This window comes from Dicentrarchus labrax, unplaced genomic scaffold (genome assembly GCF_905237075.1).
Source record: "Dicentrarchus labrax unplaced genomic scaffold, dlabrax2021, whole genome shotgun sequence".
Lineage (NCBI taxonomy): Eukaryota > Metazoa > Chordata > Actinopteri > Moronidae > Dicentrarchus > Dicentrarchus labrax.
The window spans coordinates 4,326,443-4,347,274 of NW_026136721.1; the positions used below are offsets into that span (position 1 = coordinate 4,326,443).

At 40.7% G+C, this 20,832-nt stretch overlaps 1 protein-coding gene across 6 annotated transcripts in view; it reads right to left on the reverse strand.

Moving 5' to 3' along the window:
- The window catches only part of LOC127355472 (kin of IRRE-like protein 3), a 413,394-nt gene that overhangs the window by 170,562 nt on the left and 222,000 nt on the right, over positions 1–20,832 (reverse strand). For 4 of the 6 annotated variants that reach the window (XR_007881765.1, XR_007881766.1, XM_051386401.1 and 1 more), the window contains exons 7-13: positions 14,892–15,040; positions 13,718–13,845; positions 12,533–12,659; positions 8,967–9,067; positions 8,171–8,369; positions 6,816–6,923; positions 6,418–6,486 (exon numbers count right to left, since the gene is read on the reverse strand). Coding sequence is in view for 4 of the 6 variants with exons in the window: in XM_051386401.1 (XP_051242361.1) it covers positions 6,418–6,486; positions 6,816–6,923; positions 8,171–8,369; positions 8,967–9,067; positions 12,533–12,659; positions 13,718–13,845; positions 14,892–15,040 (881 nt within the window). In the remaining 2 variants the exon portion in view is untranslated. The remainder of the gene's footprint in view (positions 1–6,417; positions 6,487–6,815; positions 6,924–8,170; positions 8,370–8,966; positions 9,068–12,532; positions 12,660–13,717; positions 13,846–14,891; positions 15,041–20,832) is intronic. The other 2 variants (XM_051386402.1, XM_051386403.1) reach the window with 2 other exon arrangements.

The following is a 20,832-nucleotide window of genomic DNA, read 5'->3' on the forward strand; positions in this document are numbered from 1 at the left end:
CAAAGTGTGATACTGATCAATGTCTATAATCTAATAATGCAGCTGGGTGTAGCTGATCTGAGAGTATGAATATAAAATTCCTGTCCGGTCACAATGATTAGTTTACTTTAGCTCACACAGGCAACAAGAGGCTTATATGAAATGATCCTGGTTACTTCTTGTCTTTTGGCATTCTGAAATTCTACAGACTGTAGAGACAAAGTTTTATCTGGAGTTTGTAACAAAAATAAGTTTCCCCCTGGAATTATTGAAGTATTTCTGATTCTGATTCTGAGAAGTTTTCTTTTTTTTAAAGCTGCAGTAGTTAATTTTTATAAAAAAAAATAGTTTCACTATATCCTGACAATAGTACATGAGTAAAATAATCTGTGAAAGAAACAAATGCCATGGAGCACTAGAATGAGCCACAGGAACCTGTTTTTTTCACAGATTATCTGTCTCCTGTACTACTGTCAGGATATAGTGAAAGTTTCAGCAAATATGACAAAAAAATTTTTTTTTAATAAAAGTTACCAACTGCAGCTTTAATAGAAGAGTTATTCACAGAGTTATTGCAAATGTTCTCCCAGTGATATGGCTATTAAACTAATCAATCTGCAGGCCCTGGGTACAGCATTGCTAAGTGGTACAAAGTTACTAAAGGGAATACTGTGCCTGAAATAAGCAGAAAAAAAAGCTGAGAGCTATCTTTCAAAGAAGGAAATGGCATCCTGTGGGGTGAGCTCTTATTTTTATTTTTTATGTTTGATAACATTTGAAGGAATGCTATCCATTACACTGTTTCAGTTATAAGTGTAAAGTACTACAGTGTATAGCTCAGTATGGTTAAGTTTGAATTTAAAAATAACCTGCTTTTAATATTTTTTTCATGCTTTCATTCATAACTGTTACATTTTTAAAATGTTCTATCCTAAGTACTGGTCATTGGTAGTTACACTGGTCAGGTAAATGATACAGGCTAGCTTGTTACTAAAGTGACTTATTTCTTCCTGTAACAAGCTTGTTTTGATAGGTAGTCCAGGGTATAACCTATAGCAGGATCTATTGGCAGAAATTGAAAATAATATTTATAGGTATGTTTTCATTAGTGTATAATCACCTGAAAATAAAAATTGTGTTTTCATTACCTTAGAATGAGATGGCTTCATGTTTCTACAGTAGGCCAGAACAGAAAAACCAAAACACTGGCTCTAGATAGGGCCTTTTGCAGCCACTGTAGTTTCTCTACACATGCTTGGAAGGCTGAGCTGTATTCAAACAGTTGTACAAAACTCGAATCAGCTCTTTAAGGCAAAAATCGCATTTCATGTTGCTGTCTGGACTTCCTTATCAATCTAGATAATGTGGCTATGCCAAATAAAAAAAATTGGGGCTTTTGGGATTTTTTAAGCCCCATATTAGACACAAAGAAAGTGTTTTTGTGGGGAGAGGTTTTGGTCCTGGTGGACCGCAGCCGCCTGCCAGAGGGGTGAGGTTAAAAAAATTTGTGGCCAGGGTGGGAGGGGTCAGCCACAATCTTGCCTGCACGCCTCAGGGTCCTAGAGACGTACAGGTCCTGGAGGGATGGCAGATTGCAGCCGATCACCTTCTCAGCGGAACAAATTATACTCTGTAGTCTGCCCTTGGCAGTGGCAGCAGCGTACCAGATGGGGATGGATGAGGTGAGGTTGGACTTGATGATGGCAGTGTAGAAGTGCAGCATCATCGTCTTTGGCAGGTTGAACTTCCCCAGCTGCCGCAGGAAGTACATCCTCTGCTGGGATTTCTTGGTTCCTGGCGTAGGTTCCTGGGGAGTCCAGATGCTGGAGGGTGAAGTGCAGTGCCATGTTTACTGCATTGTCTACACCCTGTTGACTCTGTACGCGAACTGCAGGGGGTCCAGGAGTGGGTCCGTTATAGCTTTCAGGTGGGAAAGCACAAGGCGCTCAAAAGACTTCATGACCACAGAGGTGAGGGCAACAGGTCTGTAGTCATTTAGTCCTGTGGTCCTTTCTTTGTTGGGGACAGGGATGATGGTGGATGGCTTGAAGCAGGCTGGCACATGACATGTCTCCAATGAGGTGTTGAAGATGTCCGTGAACCCCGGAGACAGCTGGTCAGCACAGTGCTTCAGGGTGGATGGAGAGACAGAATCTGGTCCGGCTGCTTTGCGGGGGTTCTGCCTCTTAAAGAGCCTGTTGACGTCCCTTTCTTGTTGGCAGAGAGTCGGCACTGTGGTGGAGGAGGAGGGATTCACATAGGTGTGAAGTTGTGGAGTGGCCCCGGCTCCTGCTGAGCTGCCCAGTCGGTGTGGGGGACAGCGTGATAAGCTCTGCTGACTGTAGTGTAACAGTGATCCAGTATGTTCTTCTCTCTGGTCAGGCATTTAATAAACTGTTTGTATTTAGGAAGTTCGTGACTGAGGTTCCGCTCTGAAGAGTTGGAAGCCTGCCAGCTGCAGCGCAGAGTCCGGTATCGATCCACCCAGCCACGTCTCCGCGAAGCATAAAACAGAGGATGAAGAAAAGTCACTGTTTTTCCCCAGAAGTAGCTGAAGTTCGTCCATTTTGTTGCACAGTGAACGCACGTTGGAGAGGAATATTCCAGGTAGCGGTGTGCGATGTCCATGCTGGCGTAAACGGACAAGCGCACTGGCACGTTTCCCTCTCACTGCGTGAGCAAAGGTGAGTGCACCTTTGACCACAATGTCCAATAATTTCACGGAAGAAAGAAGAAAAGTGGGAAAGAGATCATCTGGGGTTATTCCCCTGATGTTCATGAGCTCTTCTCTAGTGAAAGAGCCCTGGGTATCACAGCCGAAAACTGAGGCAACCGTCTGTGCCGCCATCTTAGGTCTGGTCCACTCTTTGCAAAGTTTGATTGATGGCGGCCATGTTTCTTGAACAGTCTTGCGCATTTATGATGTATATCTCAGTCTCACAATGCTCTATACCCAATTTGGTGTTGGTAGAGTCAAAGTCCAGTTCATTTCACATTATGCAAATTACAGCAGCACAAATTCCATAATCATTTTGTAGAGCACAGTGAGCTGTATGTCAAATGTCAAGTCAATTGGCCTTACTTACATGGCGTGGCTTTTCAAAAAAAGCATTCCCCACATAACTTTGACATTACAACAACTAGCACATATTTTTTTATTTTTAGTTATTATTAGTTATTTAGTTATTTTTTTAGTTTCTATGTTTTTATTCATTTCTGATGTGCACGCTGTTGTCCAAAATGTGTTGGTGTATCTGACAAGTTTCATTACTGTCTGATTTCTACCACCTCTTCTCTGTCAAGAAAACTTGTGCAGAGCCTGTATCTGATTTAAACAGTATATGTAAAATGATTGTTGTATAATGTCATGTTGAATTTAGATTTTTGTCAGAGCAGCTTCTGCTTTAGTATGCATGGGAAAAAGGTTAGGACCCAGAAAAGGATTTCCTCTGTTTTGGCTATGAAATTTAATTTTTTCGTCATGGATATATATGTAGTTATTAATGCTGTCAAACGATTAAAATATTTAATCGCGATGAATCGCATTAATGTCATAGTTAACTTGCAATTAATCGCAATTAATCTATTCTAAATGTCCCTTGATTTCTTTTTGTCCCATTATTTTCTCTCATTTAAATGCTCTTATCAACATGGAAAAGTGGATCGGCTTGCTTTGTGCAAATGTTGTTTTTATTGAAAAATCATCCATTGTCGCCTGGCTTTGACGAGAGCGCGGAGAATTCGCAACAGCTGTGTGCCTGGCCATCAAGTGGTATTTTAGACTGGACGTGCTGTGATGATAGCTCAGTTCACAACGACAAAACTCACAGATCACTTTGGTCTTGTCAATGGAACCATTTGGCAACTTTTTAAAAGTAAACTTACCATTCAGAATATTATTGGCATCCATTTCGGCGTCTCGCGTGCCATCCACTCAAAACGTAACGTCTACTAGTCTTAAACAAGTGTGTGCGGCGTGCCTGTTGTTTTGTTTCCAGTCTAGCTAGATCCGGTGTGGTGTTGTAGTTTTTCTAACGTTACTAGGACCAGGAAGCAGAGCTGCGGTCTTACACACTTCTCTGCGCTTTCTTTAGAACACTCACCCACCCAAAACCCCATAGAGACTGTGTCTGTCCCCCGACCACCTAAATTATTTAAAGAAATAAAAACAAGAGGAGTTCAACATAAAAATCTAATAATGATGATTCGAGCGTTTTAATGGACCCTAAACCTAAACTAAATTATAATTCATTTGAAAGCCTTGTGCTTAGTCTTTCTCACCCAAACTGGAAAACATTGCAGCCAGTTCTATTTGTTATAGTGTACCGTGCTCCTGGACCGTACTCTGATTTTATATCTGAATTCTCAGAGTTTCTATCAAGTTTAGTCCTTAAATCAGATAAAGTAATTATTGTAGGTGATTTTAATATTCATGTGGATGTTGACAATGACAGCCTTAGTAATGCATTTATATCATTAATAGACTCAATTGGCTTCTGTCAGAGTGTAAATAAACCAACTCATTGTTTTAATCACACTCTTGACCTTGTTTTATCATATGGCATTGATATTGAACATTTAATAGTCTTCCCACATAATCCTTTCCTATCTGACCATTATTTAATAACTTTTGAATTCATACTATTAGATTATAAGCCATTAGGCAAAACTTCCTACAGCAGATGTCTATCTGACAGTGCTGTAGCTAAATTTAAGGAGGAGATTCCTTCAGTGTTTAATTCAATGTCATGTCTTAATTTAACAGAGTCCTATAACGACTTTAGTCCCTCTGAAATTGATAATCTTGTCGATAGTGCTACAGGCTCACTACGATCAACATTAGACTCTATCGCTCCTATAAAAAGGAAATTATTAAAACATAGGAGACTAGCACCCTGGTATACCCACCAAACCCGCCAGTTAAAACAAATAGCTAGGAAATCTGAAAGGAAATGGCGCTCTTGCAAATTATCAGAATATCGCTCAAATTGGCAAGATAATCTTAAAAATTATAGAAAGGCCCTCCATAATGCCAGAGGAGCCTATTACTCAGCAAGGCTGGATTACTGCAACTCTTTATTATCAGGTTGCCCCAATAAGTCCATTAAAATGCTCCAATTAATTCAGAACGCTGCAGCACGAGTACTGACAGGAACTAGAAAAAGAGATCACATCTCTCCTGTACTAGCTTCTCTGCATTGGCTCCCTGTAAAATGTAGAATAGAATTTAAAATCCTCCTCCTCACCTATAAAGCTCTTCATGGTCAGGCCCCTTCATATCTTAAAGAGCTCATAGTACCCTATTACCCCTCTAGAATACTAAGTTCTCTGAATGCTGGGCTACTTGTGGTTCCTATAGTCTCTAAAAGTAGAACAGGAGCCAGAGCCTTCAGTTACCAAGCTCCTCTCTTGTGGAACTAGCTTCCATTTGTGGTTCGGGAGGCAGACACCCTCACCACATTCAAGAGTAGGCTTAAGACATTCCTCTTTGATAAAGCTTATAGTTAGGGCTGGATCAGGTGAGTCCTGAACCATCCCTTAGTTATGCTGCTATAGGCCTAGACTATCGGGGGATTTCCCATGGTGCACTGAGCTCCTCCCTTCCTCTCTCTTTCTGCACTCATTCATGTCCCATTAATGCATGTTACTAACTTCACTTCTTCCCTGGAGTTCTTGTGCTTTCTCGTCTCGCAGGTTCTTGTCGATCCTGGTGGAGCCTCCTGCCATGGTCCTGCTAGATTGCCATTGCCAATACTGTTGTTGCTGTGCACCTGTCTGTCTGTCTCTCGCTCTCTCTCTCTCTGCCTCTCTCTCTCTCTCTCTCTCTCTCTCTCTCTCTCTCTCACCCCAACTGGTCGAGACAGACGACCACCCACCTAGAGCCGGAGGATCTGTCCTAGGTTTCTGCCTTTTAACAGGCAGTTTTTCCTTGCCCTTGTCACCAAGGTCTTGCTCATGGTGGTACTGTTGGGTCTCTGTAAATAATGTTATAAAAAGTTCGGTCTAGACCTGCTCTATTTGAAAAGTGTCCTGAGATAACTTCTGTTATGAATTGGCGCTATACAAATAAAATTGAATTGAATTGAATTGAACTAGTTGTTCAACAGCATGTGAAAAAAACTACAAAGTTAAACAAATGTTAATCTCGCGATAAAAAAAATTGACGCTGTTAAAATGGGTTTGCGTTAACGCTGTTAATAATGCATTTAACTGACAGCACTAGTAGTTATGGATGGCAGACTATGGTACGAAGGTGGTACAGAGAATACATTACTGTAGGATCATATTAGTTTTCATTTTGTGTTGTTTTTTAAAATTATACAACAATGAAGTTAGCAAAAACACTTTACAGCATTGATCCACTGGAAGCATTTGCAGACACTGCTGATCATACTGCGAGCATGGAATCTTTCAAATACTTTTTATTAAAGGCCTTACTTTCTGTTTTTACATCTCTCTGGCGCGAAAGGGACACAGGAAGAGAAGACATGACCAGATGGACGTCCTCTGTGGAAAGTGACAAAACAACAGAGCAGTTAACAGAAACCAGCTCTTTGGCCCCTTTTCCGCCAAATTAGTTCTTGAACCAGTTCCTTTAAAGATTCTTGGAACCTTAAATGTCTCAATGTTGACCTAGGGTGAATAAAAGCAGCATAGAGACAAAGAAGTTTCTTTGTGACTTAATGCAACAAAACTCAAAAAACATTCAAGACTTCTTGTGAGCAGGATCCACCACCACCATTTATAAAAACCACTAGCACAGAATGAAAAACAAAATAACTAAACTGCCTTCCTGTTTTCGTCTGACCCAAAACTTTAATTAAGTGGGATCTTACTTCTCTGGAATCTGGTGCAGCAGAAAGCGCCTAATGTCCCCAGGAGGATCGAGAGAGCGAAGAAGGCTACCACTGCCACCCCGACAATGACAGCTAGTCGCAGAGTATCTGAACAAAAACACAAACAATTCAAAAGGACTACATCCTCTTTCCCTTGCCTTTAGACACACTCACGCTGATGCATTAGCACATAATTAGTTTTATTACTGAGGCCACTGTTTACACTTTACATCAACACACGGATTTCTCTGATATTGTAATGTTGATGTCATTATAGGATCTCGGGAGGCTTTCCAGCAGGTGATTATGTGTCCTCAAATGGGACTGGTCAGGAGTCAAATCTCAATGAAGTCCAGATCCTTGTTAAAACACATTTTTGTTTATGCTCAATAGCATTCATGTTGATTCTATAAGACTAGACAATAATAAAAGAAGGGAAAGAAGACATGAAGTCATAAAAATAAGACCTCATACACTATTTCTAGATGATGCAATTATGATTACAAGTTGGATTTGTGATCATGACATAATCAATGTTTTCACAGATCAGACATAACTCTGAGAAGTTCACCTCAGACTGAGAGTTATAAAGGTTGCATTCAGAAAAATACATTATTTACTCTAGGAACTTGACAGGCTTTAGTCTGTCTCCTCCAGTTTCTGTTTACTACTAACCTTCACCACACAAACAGACAAATGTTAGTACAATTAATTCAGCAAGGTAGGTAAGGTTTGTGATTGAAATATCTTTTCTTAGTTAGTAATCTGCACCCTCATTTTTTGCACACAAATTATTTGTCCTCACCAAGCTGCAAACGAAGCCAATACAGAAGAATTGCAGTTTAAATGGCCACTTGAGGCTGGCTCCAGCAGTGAGTCAATCTCCATAAGGCCCCATGTTAAAAGGCCTACTTTACAGAAGAAATAAACATGTACAGCCCTGGTCTCTATAGCTAATTTTCCTGTTCATGACAACTGTATAGCTGCAAATTTTCAAATAACTCACGCGTTTTAATTATATTGAGGCTTAAAGATATGTATGATTAAGGGTGTGGCTCCGTTGAGTGACAGATGGGTGCTGTCACAGATGGCTGTTTTCAGTAACCAGGCTTCACTCAGCCTGCCTCAGATCCACCCACACTCCCCCTATTTGCCTACTTTTGGATTAGCTGGGAGCCGGTGGAGTCAGGACCACACTGAGGTTCACAACAGCTCTTTAGAAACCTATGGGTAAAGTCACGGACACTGCATACGTTTTAAATTTATTTAATGTATGGTCCACTATCACACTGATAATACTGACTGTACTAGTATTACCACACCAAGATTTCTGTCTGGTATGCAGTTGTCCTCACCTTGTTCTTTGAGTCGTATGATCTCAGTGTCAGACCCGAAGCTGTTCCATGCTGTGCAGTTGTATATAGTCTGGAAATCAGCAGGGACGATGTTACTCATGGTCAGTGTGGAGATCACCCCCTCCTCTGTACTGACTGTCTCCACAGTGTAGCGTCCAGATGTCCCTGACTCTAAAACTGTCTCCTTCCAGGACCAGGCCTAAGAGACAACATAAGCATGTTAGTGGGAGCACACCCATAACAAAATGGTAGATGCTTACTAACACATATGTACAGACACGTGAAACACCCACACTTTCCCTGAAGTGCACTGTGATGCATCACAAGCAGGGTGACTGACATTCACTGTTATCAGTTTCTTTTTTTAAACATGTTGTTGTAGCTGTTGGCCTGGTTTCCCCCAACTGTTCCTACTCTAAACATTAGGATAATGCATGCCGCTCACTACTGTGGGCGTCAAGAATTATGACTTAATGTTTCCTAATTATCCCTTAATGTGAATGAATAAAAATGTATTTTACTGGGAAATATCAGAAGCAAACTACACTAATTATTGATGCTTCTCACTGGTCGTTTGTCAAATTCCCTGCTGTTAAAATAAGTTAAAAAATATCCTTTTTTTTAACTTAAAAAAAAAGTAAGAAATTACAAATTACAAAATTGATATATTAACATCTAACATTGCATTGCACCAGTTTCTTTAAAAGTCTTGGTTCTCTGTTTTAGTGTGGTGGTGTTTCAGACAAAATCTGTGGAAAGTTATCTAGTAAATGGTAGGAGGGATTATGTGACTCACGATGCGGTCGGGAGGAGGGGTGCTGCGGATGAAGCATTTGATCTGACCCTTTTCTCCGTAGAGTGCCTGCTGGGTCTGGGTGCTGGAGATAGTGGGAGGACCTGTAGAGACATTGCCAAGGCAGAAACACTCACAATAAAGACTTGGCCATACGTCTTTCTGGAAATCGCAGCACATGTATTAACTGCTCTAGGAGAGGCAGCTCCAAGGGGATAGCCAAGCTCAAGTCCCATTAACAGTTAACGCAGAGACAGTATTTATTTGCTGGTTTAACTGGTTTTGCTCAAGTTGTTGCAGAGGTAGTTAAACCAGCCTGAAGTCAGTTCACCTATTTTTTAAAAATTCTTAGATAGAGTTTCCTCATCTTTACAGGGCTGGTATAGATTTTTAGAATTTAATCAGCAGTATAGATCATACTAACTAGAATCAGACTGATGCATAGGATTTTATGGTAAGTGGACCTGTACTTGTATAGCGCCTTTCAAGTCTTCCAACCACTCAAATCGCTTTTACACTACGTGCCACATTCTCCCTTTCACACACATTCACACAGTGATGGCAAAGTCCATCGAAGAGAAACTAACATTCATACACATTCACACACCGATGCATGGCATCGGGAGCAATAGGGGGTTCAGTATCTTGCTCAAGGAAACTTCGACATGTGGCACCAGGAGCCGGGGATCGAACCCACAACTTTCCGATTAAGGAAAGCCTCTGAACCACAGCCGCCCTTTTTTATCTAGATATTGTTAAATAAGTAACAAATGAGAGCTATCCTATGATACATTTATAATAATTTACAGACAAGGAGTGTAATACAAAAACAATGAATACAAAGATTGCATTGCAAATAGTGCATTCGGTCTTTGCAAACGGAAGTTATTAACATTCACTGTATATTTGCATATGGAGCGGGGAAATGAGATCCGATCACTCGAAATGCATGTGGAGACACATCTTAATGTCACATATAAACACGGTCAGACATGCTCTGACATTTGGCTTCTGTGCTGCTACATGTTGTACACAGAATGACAGCTATGACGCTAAAGAGGCTCTTGCAAATTGAGGAACTGCTGACCATGAGAAATCAAATATTTATTTTTCTTCTGCACACCATTTTTCCTCAGAAGGCCTTTAGGGCCCAGCCTACCACCATTTACAAAACCAAACACATCAGTAGAATAAAGAAACATCCTATCACAGACAGATGCAGAAAAACTAATCCATGCATTTGTTACTTCGAGGCTGGATTACTGCAACTCTTTGTTATCAGGTTGCCCCAAGAAATCCATTAAAACGCTCCAATTAATTCAGAACGCTGCAGCACGAGTACTGACAGGAACTAGAAAAAGAGATCACATCTCTCCTGTACTAGCTTCTCTGCACTGGCTCCCTGTAAAATGTAGAATAGAATTTAAAATCCTCCTCCTCACCTATAAAGCTCTTCATGGTCAGGCCCCTTCATATCTTAAAGAGCTCATAGTACCCTATTACCCCTCTAGAACACTATGTTCTCTGAATGCTGGGCTACTTGTGGTTCCTATAGTCTCTAAAAGTAGAACAGGAGCCAGAGCCTTCAGTTACCAAGCTCCTCTCCTGTGGAATCAGCTTCCAGTTGTGGTTCGGGAGGCAGACACCCTCTCCACATTTAAGAGTAGGCTTAAGACGTTCCTCTTTGATAAAGCTTATAGTTAGGGCTGGATCAGGTGAGTCCTGAACCATCCCTTAGTTATGCTGCTATAGGCCTAGACTATCGGGGGATTTCCCATGGTGCACTGAGCTCCTCTCTTCCTCTCTCTTTCTGCACTCATTCATGTCCCATTAATGCATGTTACTAACTTCACTTCTTCCCCGGAGTTCTTGTGCTTTCTCGTCTCGCAGGTTCTTATCGATCCTGGTGGAGCCTCCTGCCATGGTCCTGCTAGATTGCCATTGCCAATACTGTTGTTGCTGTGCACCTGTCTGTCTGTCTGTCTGTCTGTCTGTCTGTCTGTCTGTCTGCCTGCCTGCCTGCCTGCCTGCCTGTCTGTCTGTCTGTCTGTCTGTCTGTCTGTCTGTCTGTCTCTCTCTCTCTCTCTCTCTCTCTCTCTCTCTCTCTCTCTCCCCCCAACTGGTCTAGAGCCGAAGGATCTGTCCTAGGTTTCTGCCTTTTAACAGGCAGTTTTTCCCTGCCCTTGTCGCCAAGGGCTTGCTCATGGTGGTACTGTTGGGTCTCTGTAAATAATGTTATAAAGAGTTCGGTCTAGACCTGCGCTATTTGAAAAGTGTCCTGAGATAACTTATGTTATGAATTGGCGCTATACAAATAAAATTGAATTGAATTGAATTAAAGTCACTGAACAGGAGAGAAGGAGTTAAGTGGATGGGAAAATACTCATAATTGCATTTTATTATCATCTCTTATGCACCACCATGTCACTAAAGATAATTACTCATCATTATACTTTTGTTTCTGAGAATAGTAACATTTAACTTTGTACAAATATGTCTTCTTCTGAAAGTTTGCTACGAAAGTTTACCTTCAGTTCTGTGTTCAGTCTTAAAAAACAGCTTGAACTTGAAATTCTGCCCAGTTGTGCAGTCAGCTCCTGTTGAGGTGTAGTATTGTCTGTTTTTTTTTCTTAGCATGGCTTTTATCTAATATCAATTGACGTAAGAGAGGTAGGTTGAACATGTATACATCAGGAGATTATGCATGTTGTTAATATAAATGTATTTCTCCTAAATACTGTCACATTATTAAGATTTCTCTAGGATAATATTAGCTTAATATTAGCAGTGTGTAAGATGTAGTGACATCTAGGGTGGCTGTGGCTACCCTAGGTAGAGTGGGTAATCAACTAATCAGAAGGTTGGTGGTTCGATACTCGGCTCTTAATTGCAAGTATCCTTGGGCCAGATATTGAACCTCAAACTGCTCTTCATGCTTTGGCATGGGTGTATACACTTACTTTCTGTCTCTGATAAGCAGTTGGCACCTCTGCAATCAGTGTATGAATGTGTTTGAATGGGTGAATGTGACACAAATGTAAAGTGCTTTGAGTAGACAGGAGACTAACAAAGACACCATGTAAGTACAATACATTTACCATCTAGCAGTGAACTGGCAGACCACAACACCCTCACTTCCCCTTTATAGTGACTGCAAAATGGGCAAAAAGTACAAATGCCCCTATCTAGAGCCGGTGGGCTCATTCTAAGGTAATGAAAACATAAAAATTCCTATATTCAGGGAATCATACACTAATTAGGGCATAACTATGAATATTATATTCCATTTCTGCCAGTATATCCTCCTAAATGTTCCACACTGGACCTTTAAAACCTACCAGATTTCTTTCTTTGTCCAAAAAGCACAACAATCAAATTCAAAATTTACAGTTTGAGATTGTAACCCAACACTTTTAGAGATTTTGACAGAAATATTCACAATGTATACACTCCTCAAAAGTCATCTGTTTCAGGTTTCTGTTTTTCATTGAGGCTTCTCCCTCTGCATTCGATCAAGTGTAGGACATAGTCCCATTCACATTCAGTGCATGGTCAGCCGTTGTGCTTACCATTCACAGTGAGTGACACCTCCTTCTCCCCGGCACCCACTCGGGGGACTACGGCCCGACACACATACTTCCCAGCATCCTCCTGCTTTACTCCTTTCAGTGTCAGAGTGTTCTTGTTGCTAAGCACCTGTGTTGTGAGGGAAACTATTTCAAAGGTTGGAGGTCATTTCTGTCTAGTTGAACACAAATTACATTTACACAAGTAACAAAGGTAGTAACATTTAACAAGCTGCTGAACACTGACAAAAAAATAGGTAAGAGATGCTTTCATAGAGTGACTACTGAGGAATTCTGTTATCTATGTTTTCATATGTTTAATGTCATTCATAGCATGCAAATGTGCTGATTAATTCTGTTCTACCTAGTTTTTACCCTGCTACAAAAGGAAAGCTTTATTAAATATTTTAAACCTTCAGGGAAAACTACGTGTTCTTGGTCTAACAAAACATTATTTAACAGTTGTTCAAAATCACAACAAAGAATGAAAGATTTTTATAAATTCAAGCATTCAAGCATTGAGACATTGTCCAAGGCCAGCTGCACGTCTAGCTACAATGAGAGATTTGTCCTTCATAGAAAATTTCTCTCAGGTTCAGATTTCTAACAGAACATTAGAGAAGTTCCATGATCCTCTGATGACTCCAGTGATTCTCAATATTATAGAGAACTGCACATTGCTAAATTAAATATCTCATAGGACTTTGGCCAAACTTAAAATTAATGGAAGTATAGTGACGTCACTGGAAATGGGGCAACAAGGTTAGTGCCTCACAGCACGAAGGTCCTCGGTTTGATTCTCAGCTGGGGCAGGGCCTTTCTGTGTTCTGCCCTTGTCTGCATGGTTTTTCTTCCAGTTCCAGTTTCCCCCACAGTTAAAACATGTATGTTAGGTTAGGTTAAGATCTGGAGGTGCACTGTACAGTGGCTGCCTACTGCTCCTAGTAATTAGGATGGGTTAAATTCAGAGGACATATTTCACTATAAGATGTATCATGTATTACTGTATATGTGACAATAAAGTTAATTATATTCTGTTCTATTTTCTGTATGAAGAATAAACACTCAACCTTCAAGTGAATCTTGTACCAGACTGCAGCTCCAGATGACCGTTCTGATGCTGTATAAACATCACAACGTCAGAATGAGCTGTTGAGTACAGTGCACTTGTTGGTGAGAAATACATACCACTCCTGAGCCACGTTTCATCCACACAATGGTTAGAGAGGGGTTTCCTGTCCAAGCACAGTTGAAAACAGCATCAGATCCCAGGTCCACTTGCAGAGACTGAGGCTCTGCTGCCATCCTCGGCCCAACTAGAAGACCGACACATGGCAGAAATTATCTGTGCTTTGTACATAATTGCTAGGAAGACAATACATTTTAGGAGCTCAGCAGAAAACAAGAAAACAGAATAAAAACTATGACACAAGCATACAAATAATAGATTTTTCTTGAGGGAAGTTATACATTGTTAATTAACTTATCTTCCAAGTTGCAAAATGTTGGTACTGACATCAGAAAACTGACATTGTATTTCTGTTTTTCCCTACAATCTGCTCTGGCACTTTTTTATGGCTCTGTTTAAAAGTTTCATAGAAGAAGAGAATTGAGTGCATAACTTCATATTCATCTTCATGTATTTTGACACTTACAGTATTTTAAGCCTCAGGAAAGATGATGGTATTAGTCAAATACTGATATAGTGACTTGAAGCATAACACAGGATGTATTGACTTTATTAACACTGAACTAAATTGTGATCTTTCCCTAAGCAAAGGGCTTCTGCTGCCTGAACCTAACCACACACAGGACATGAGGCCTATTCTCTGGTATCACCCACTATCAACCCCAAGCACTGCTCTAAAACTTGCAGATGTTAAATAATGTAGCGCTTCCTACAGCGATTATGTTTTTTTTATAAAACTAACTTATGTCTAAACAAATAATGGGACCGCTTGGACCTTTACAATTTGTTTGTTTAGTTCATTTTGTGTGATTTAACTAAACTTTAATGTGATGGGTCACTTCCTGTAACATAACCTGACCTCCTGATGATGCGATAACCAGCAGGTGGCCCTGCCTTAAATTAGTTATTAATCAGTCCAGATTAACAGTTTTGTGTATTTTATGAGAATGAATCAATAAATGATTGGCTATTGTTGCTCTTGTCTAAGGCTGGTACCCTGAGGAACTTTATTTATTAAAGTTATTATTTATTATCTTTGATAATTAATCATTTTGATAGCCAACATTTGATTGATTGCCCCTTTAAACCACAGTCATTAGTTGTATATAAACGTCTGATATAACATGCGTAAACACATTCTGTGCTCAGGTGATGAAGTTGATAAACACTCACAGTAGACATCCACATTCCTGCTAACGTTTGTGTGGCCCAGTGCATTGGTGACCTCACAGGAAACCGGCTCAGTGAAGAAGGAGTGATCCACAAGAACCTCATAGGTGTCAGCCGAGGTGTCTGGAATCACATTACCTCCTTTGGCCCACCTGAAATCGAAACAGAATAAAACACAATATATGTGGGTTTATCAATGACAACAAAGGCCTGTTCATTTCAGCAATCGGAATCAGAATCAGAATCAGAATCAGAATCAGAATTGTTTATTGCCACTTACGAGGAATGTGTCTTGGTGCATTAGTGCATAAAATATATAAATCCCACAAAAATCACACAGAAAAATAAAGTACTTTTAAAGTATAAATAAATAAAGCTAAGAAAGAAAGAAAACTGCATTAATGTAATGCATTTATACAGGGTGTGTATAAGAGTCAGTGTCAAAGGGGTTCCGTGCCTTGTTAATGAGGCCAGCTGCAAACGGGAAGAAAATGTTTTTGTGGCGTGAGGTTTTGGTCCTGATGGACCGCAGTCTCCTGCCAGAGGGAAGTGTTTCAAAGAGTTGGTGACTGGGATGGGAGGGGTCAGCCACAATCTTGACTGCACGCCTCAGGGTCCTAGAGGCATACAGGTCCTGGAGGGATTGCAAATTGCAGTCGATCACCGTCTCAGCAGATCGAATGATACACTGCAGTCTGCCCTTGTCCTTGGCAGTGGCAGCAGCGTACCAGATGGTGATGGAAGAGGTGAGGATGGCGCTTTGAGTGGTCGGAAGACTGGAAAGGTGCTATACAAGTACAGATCCATTTACCATTTACCATCTCTCCTGTACTAGCTTCTCTGCACTGGCTCTCTGTAAAATTTTGAATAGAATTTAAAATCCTCCTACTCACCTATAAAGCTCTTCATGGTCAGACCCCTTCATATCTTAAAGCGCTCATAGTACCCTTTTACCCCACTAGAACACTACGTTCTCTGAATGCTGGGCTACTCGTGGTTCCTATAGTCTCAAAAAGTAGAACAGGAGCCAGAGCCTTCAGTTACCAAGCTCCTCTCCTGTGGAACCAGCTTCCAGTTGTAAGAGTTCCTCTCTTCCTCTCTCTTTCTGCACTCATTCGTGTCCCATTAATGCATGTTACTAACTTCACTTCTTCCCTGGAGTTCTCGTGCTTTCTCATCACGCAGGTTCTCATGGATCCTGGTGGAGCCTCCTACCATGGTCCTGCTTGACTGCCATTGCTAATATCACTGATATTAGGGTTATTATTATTATTATTATTATTATTATAAGTATTATTATTGCTACAGTTACTATTATTACTATTGTCACTGCTTGTTGTCCCCCATCGTTGCTGTTGTCATGTTCATCATCGTCAGTCACTACTATTAGTGTAGTTGTTGCTACTGTTGTTGCTGTGCACCTCTCTCTCTCTCTCTCTCTCTATCTCTCTCTCTCTCTCTCACCCCAACTGGTCGAGACAGACGACCACCCACCTAGAGCCGAAGGATCTGTTCTTGGTTTCTGCCTTTTAACAGGCAGTTTTTCCTTGCCCCCGTTGCCAAGTGCTTGCTCATGGTGGTACTGTTGGGTCTCTGTAAATGTTATAAGGAGTTCGGTCTAGACCTGCTCTATTTGAAAAGTGTCCTAAGATAACTTCTGTTATGAATTGGCGCTATACAAATAAAATTGAATTGAATTGAATTGAATCATAGATGAGCCCAATTCAGGAGCCTGACGGACTGGTGACTGGAGGTGCAGCTGTTGGTGTACAGGGAGAAGAGCAGAGGAGAAAGAACGCAGCCTTGGGGGGGATCCGGTGCTGATGGTCTGAGAGTCAGAGACATTTTTCCCCACATTACTTCACATGCTGTTTTTTGTCAGACAGGAAGTCTGTGATCCACCTGCAGGTGGAGTCAGGCACAATGAGCTGGGAGAGCTTGTCCTGTAGCAAAGCTGGGATGATGGTGTTAAAAGCAGAGCTGAAGTCCACAAACAGGATCCTGGCATAGGTTCCTGGGGAGTCCAGAAATTATTCCATTCCAATGATTTTTATTTAAATATGTATTCCAATTTAAGAACTGTTATGAATGAAGTACTGAAACCCTATCTGCTATTGTATAGATGACCTTGACGAGAGAGACAACAGAGTTGAATTTCCTTTACAGGGAGCAACAGAATATTGATATATATATTTAATTGTTGACAGGAACTTAAGTATTCTGTGGTGCAGAAACAAACCTACGGTATGCTGAATACCCTCTGTAGTTTCATCCATAAGCCACGTCACTAAAAAGCAAGGTTTAGGGATGCCCAGGTAGAGCCTTCACCCCATGTATCAAGGCTTGATTTCAAGTCCAGCTTCAGGTTTGCTGCATGTCATCCCACCTCTCTCTCCCCCTGCCTTTCCTGCCCATCTCTCCTGCTGTACTGTCTACCATAGCATAGATTGCTCTTTTCATTACTATGCAGACATTTAAGAATGATCAAGTGTTGCATCTATTTTAAGGTAGCAGATATAATAGGATGAGAGGTGTCTTTAAAAAGGGATAATGTAATAGTTACATTATGTTAATGGGTTTAAAACTTTTGATTGTTCCGTATTCACTGAGGGAAAGTGAAAACATTAAAACACAGTATACATGTTTGTGATATATGTACAGTGGGGAGAACAAGTATTTGATACACTGCTGATTTTGCAGGTTTTCCCACTTACAAAGCATGTAGAGGTCTGTAATTTTTATCATAGGTACTCTTCAACTGTGAGCGACGGAATCTAAAACAAAAATCCAGAAAATCACATTGTATTTTTTTTAAGTAATTCATTTGCATTTCATGACATAAACCCATTACGGGACAAATAAAGGTTTTCTTATCTTATTTTCTTATCTTATGGTGATGGGATTGTTGTGCCATTATTCTGCCTTGCTGGTCTGTGTAAAAGGTAGTAACAGGTTGTTTTTCCTCTAAGCCGGCAGTCGAGGTGGTAACAGAGCTGAAATTATTTCAGTGTAAAAGTTTGAGCCGGCAGGATGGGACACCCATGTATGTGTAGTTAGTGTGTGGTGAAGCAAAGGGGCAGTGATGCTGACTGCGAGTAGTCCAAAGGAAAGGAAGAAAGCAGTGAAGTTGTTAGTCTGGCAGTAAATATACAGTGTAAGTTACAGTGTGTCAGTGAATAAAGGCTACAACTTCTCAAGTACAGGTTCCCATGTGTTGTCTCCCAACTACTGGAATAACATCATTATGACCCTTGGTTGAGCCTCTTTTGGTTCCAGAATGCTGGCATGCTACCTAAAATCCCACACTGTGGTGGCATAACACCGGCATGGTCGGGTTTAGTGTAAAAAACATAGGTAGCATATTTGCCTTCTGCACATACAACAATAAATCCTGGTTTACATAAAAAGACCAATGAGAAGGCTTGCTGTTTACATTCCCCCAGACACAAATTCAAAAGATAACCTGCAGAATTATTTCCTGGGTATGTGTATGTATGTATACATTTATATAAATAAATAATTATTTGGTTTGTTTATTAGGACCCGAGCACTGACCAGTGCAAGGACCTATTGTATTTGTTAGAATTGGCTATTATTATTTTTCTGCCAAAATGATCGCATTTTTGGAGGCCTGAACATGCGCCATGTATCATGACTTTACGTTTTGATTCTCCATGAAACAGGAAGTTTTCATAACTTCAGTTATACTTAGGTCTGCACCTCCTTACAGGTTGATCAGATCAGCTTTATTTGGTCAGAAGATACTTAAGATGTTGATGATGTCCATTTACCATTTACCAATAAGTCCATTAAGACACTATAATTAATTTAGAATGCTGCAGCACTAGTACTGACAGGAACTAGGAAGAGAAATGATATCTCTCCTGTATTAGCTTCTCTGCACTGGCTCCTACAAAGCTCTTCATGGTTCATATCTTAAAGAGCTCATAGTACCCTATTACCCCTCTAGAACACTGTGCACTCTGAACTGTGGTTCCTATAGTCTCTAAAAGTAGAACAGGAGCCAGAGCCTTCAGCTACCAAGCTCCTCTCCTGTGGAACCAGCTTCCAGTTGTCGGGAGGCAGACACCCTCTCCACATTTAAGAGTAGGCTTAAGACATTCCTCTTTTATAGTTAGGGCTGGCTCAGGACAGTCCTGAACCATCCCTTAGTTATGCTGCTATAGGCCTAGACTATCAGCAAAGTGTCAAAATTAACTAAAGATTGTTAAATATACAACAAATACAGACAGACAGGGAATTGAATAAGGGAAGGGCATTATCTTGCTTATACCCTGGTCACTTACTTAAACTCATGTGCTTTTATTTTCATATGATTTGCAATCAAAATCTAAGGTTTTTTACAAGCCATGACTCCGTTTCCCTGGTAACACCCGACGTCCTTCCAAATACCTGGAAGAATAATTACCATCAGAATCAGAATCAGAATGAGATTTATTGCCAGGCGGGTTTTTACACATACTAGGAATTTGTCTTGGTGCAATGGTGCTTAGAATATACAATCACACAAAAAATAAAAAGATAAATATATAAATTACACAAAAATATACAAGTCACACAAAAATCACACAAGAATAAAGTACTTTTTTTTCTTTTAATATAGATAAATAAAGATAAGAAAGATAAGAAAAGATAGGAAAACTGTACAGAAGACGGGAGTGCATTAATGTAATGCATATATACAGGTTGGGTATAAGAGTCAGTGACAGTGGGGGGTCCGGCCTTGTTAATAAGGCCAGCTGCAGACGGAAGGAAACTGTTTTTGTGGCGAGAGGTTTTGGTCCTGATGGACCATAGTCTCCTGCCAGAGGGGAGTGGTTCAAAGAGTTTGTGGCTGGGGTGGGAGGGGTCAGCCACAATCTTGCCTACACACCTCAGGGTCCTGAGACGTACAGGTCCTGGAGGGATGGCAGGTTGCAGCCGATCACCTTCTCAGCATCTTGTTGATAAGACCAGCTGCAAACAGGAAGAAACTGCTTTTTTGGTGTGAGGTTTTGGTCCTGATAGACTGCAGCCTCCTTCCAATGGGAAGTGTTTCAAAAAGTCTGTGTCTGGGGTGGGAGGGGTCAGCCGCAATCTTACCTGGACACCTCAGGGTGGTGGAGGCATACAGGTGCTGGAGGGATGGCAGATTGCAGTCGATCACCTTCTCGGCAGAGCGAATGTTATACTGTAGTCTGCCCTTGTCTGGATGAGGTGTGGATGGACTCGATTATGGCAGTGTTGAAGTGCACCATCATCGTTTGGCAGGTTAAACTTCTTCAGCTGCCGCAGGAAGTACATCCTCTGTTGTGCTTTCTTGGTGCTTTCTCATAACCCAGGACTTGAGGTCCTGGGTTACGTGTAAATCTTGACAACAGACACTTGAACTACTTAGCATGTGTCCTACATCAGGAATTAATGAATGCCCAGCAGCCAATCAGAATCGGGTATTCATCATGACCATATAAAATATGAAATAGCCATAAAAAATGCAGTCATTTAGTCAGTTTACTTTAATGTTTGTGAACCCCCGTATAGAGCCCTTTTCTTTATCCCCTCTGGTGGATTTCTGACCATACTGCCCACTTTCGCTATGTGTGTGTGTGCTATTTAACCCTCCACTTCTGCACAGAGAGATAGACATTGTTAAAAGTTTTTGAGTGTTCAGCTCTCATTCTCTATCTTCTAACTGAATCTTTGTGGTTTGAAGTTCAGTTTATCTCCTGCATCCCTGTTTGTACTTTCAGATATCTGCTTTATTTTACTGCTTCATGTACGCTTGCAGCTCAGAGTGTTAAGTTACTATTGATGAAAACCCAACACTTGTTGATTTTGCTGCTTCTTTACAAAAGCTTTTAAATAACTAACTGGGGACTTTTATAGTTAAGAATTTATAGGAAATGAAATGTGTTTATCACCAAATTAGTGGAGGTTAAGTGGC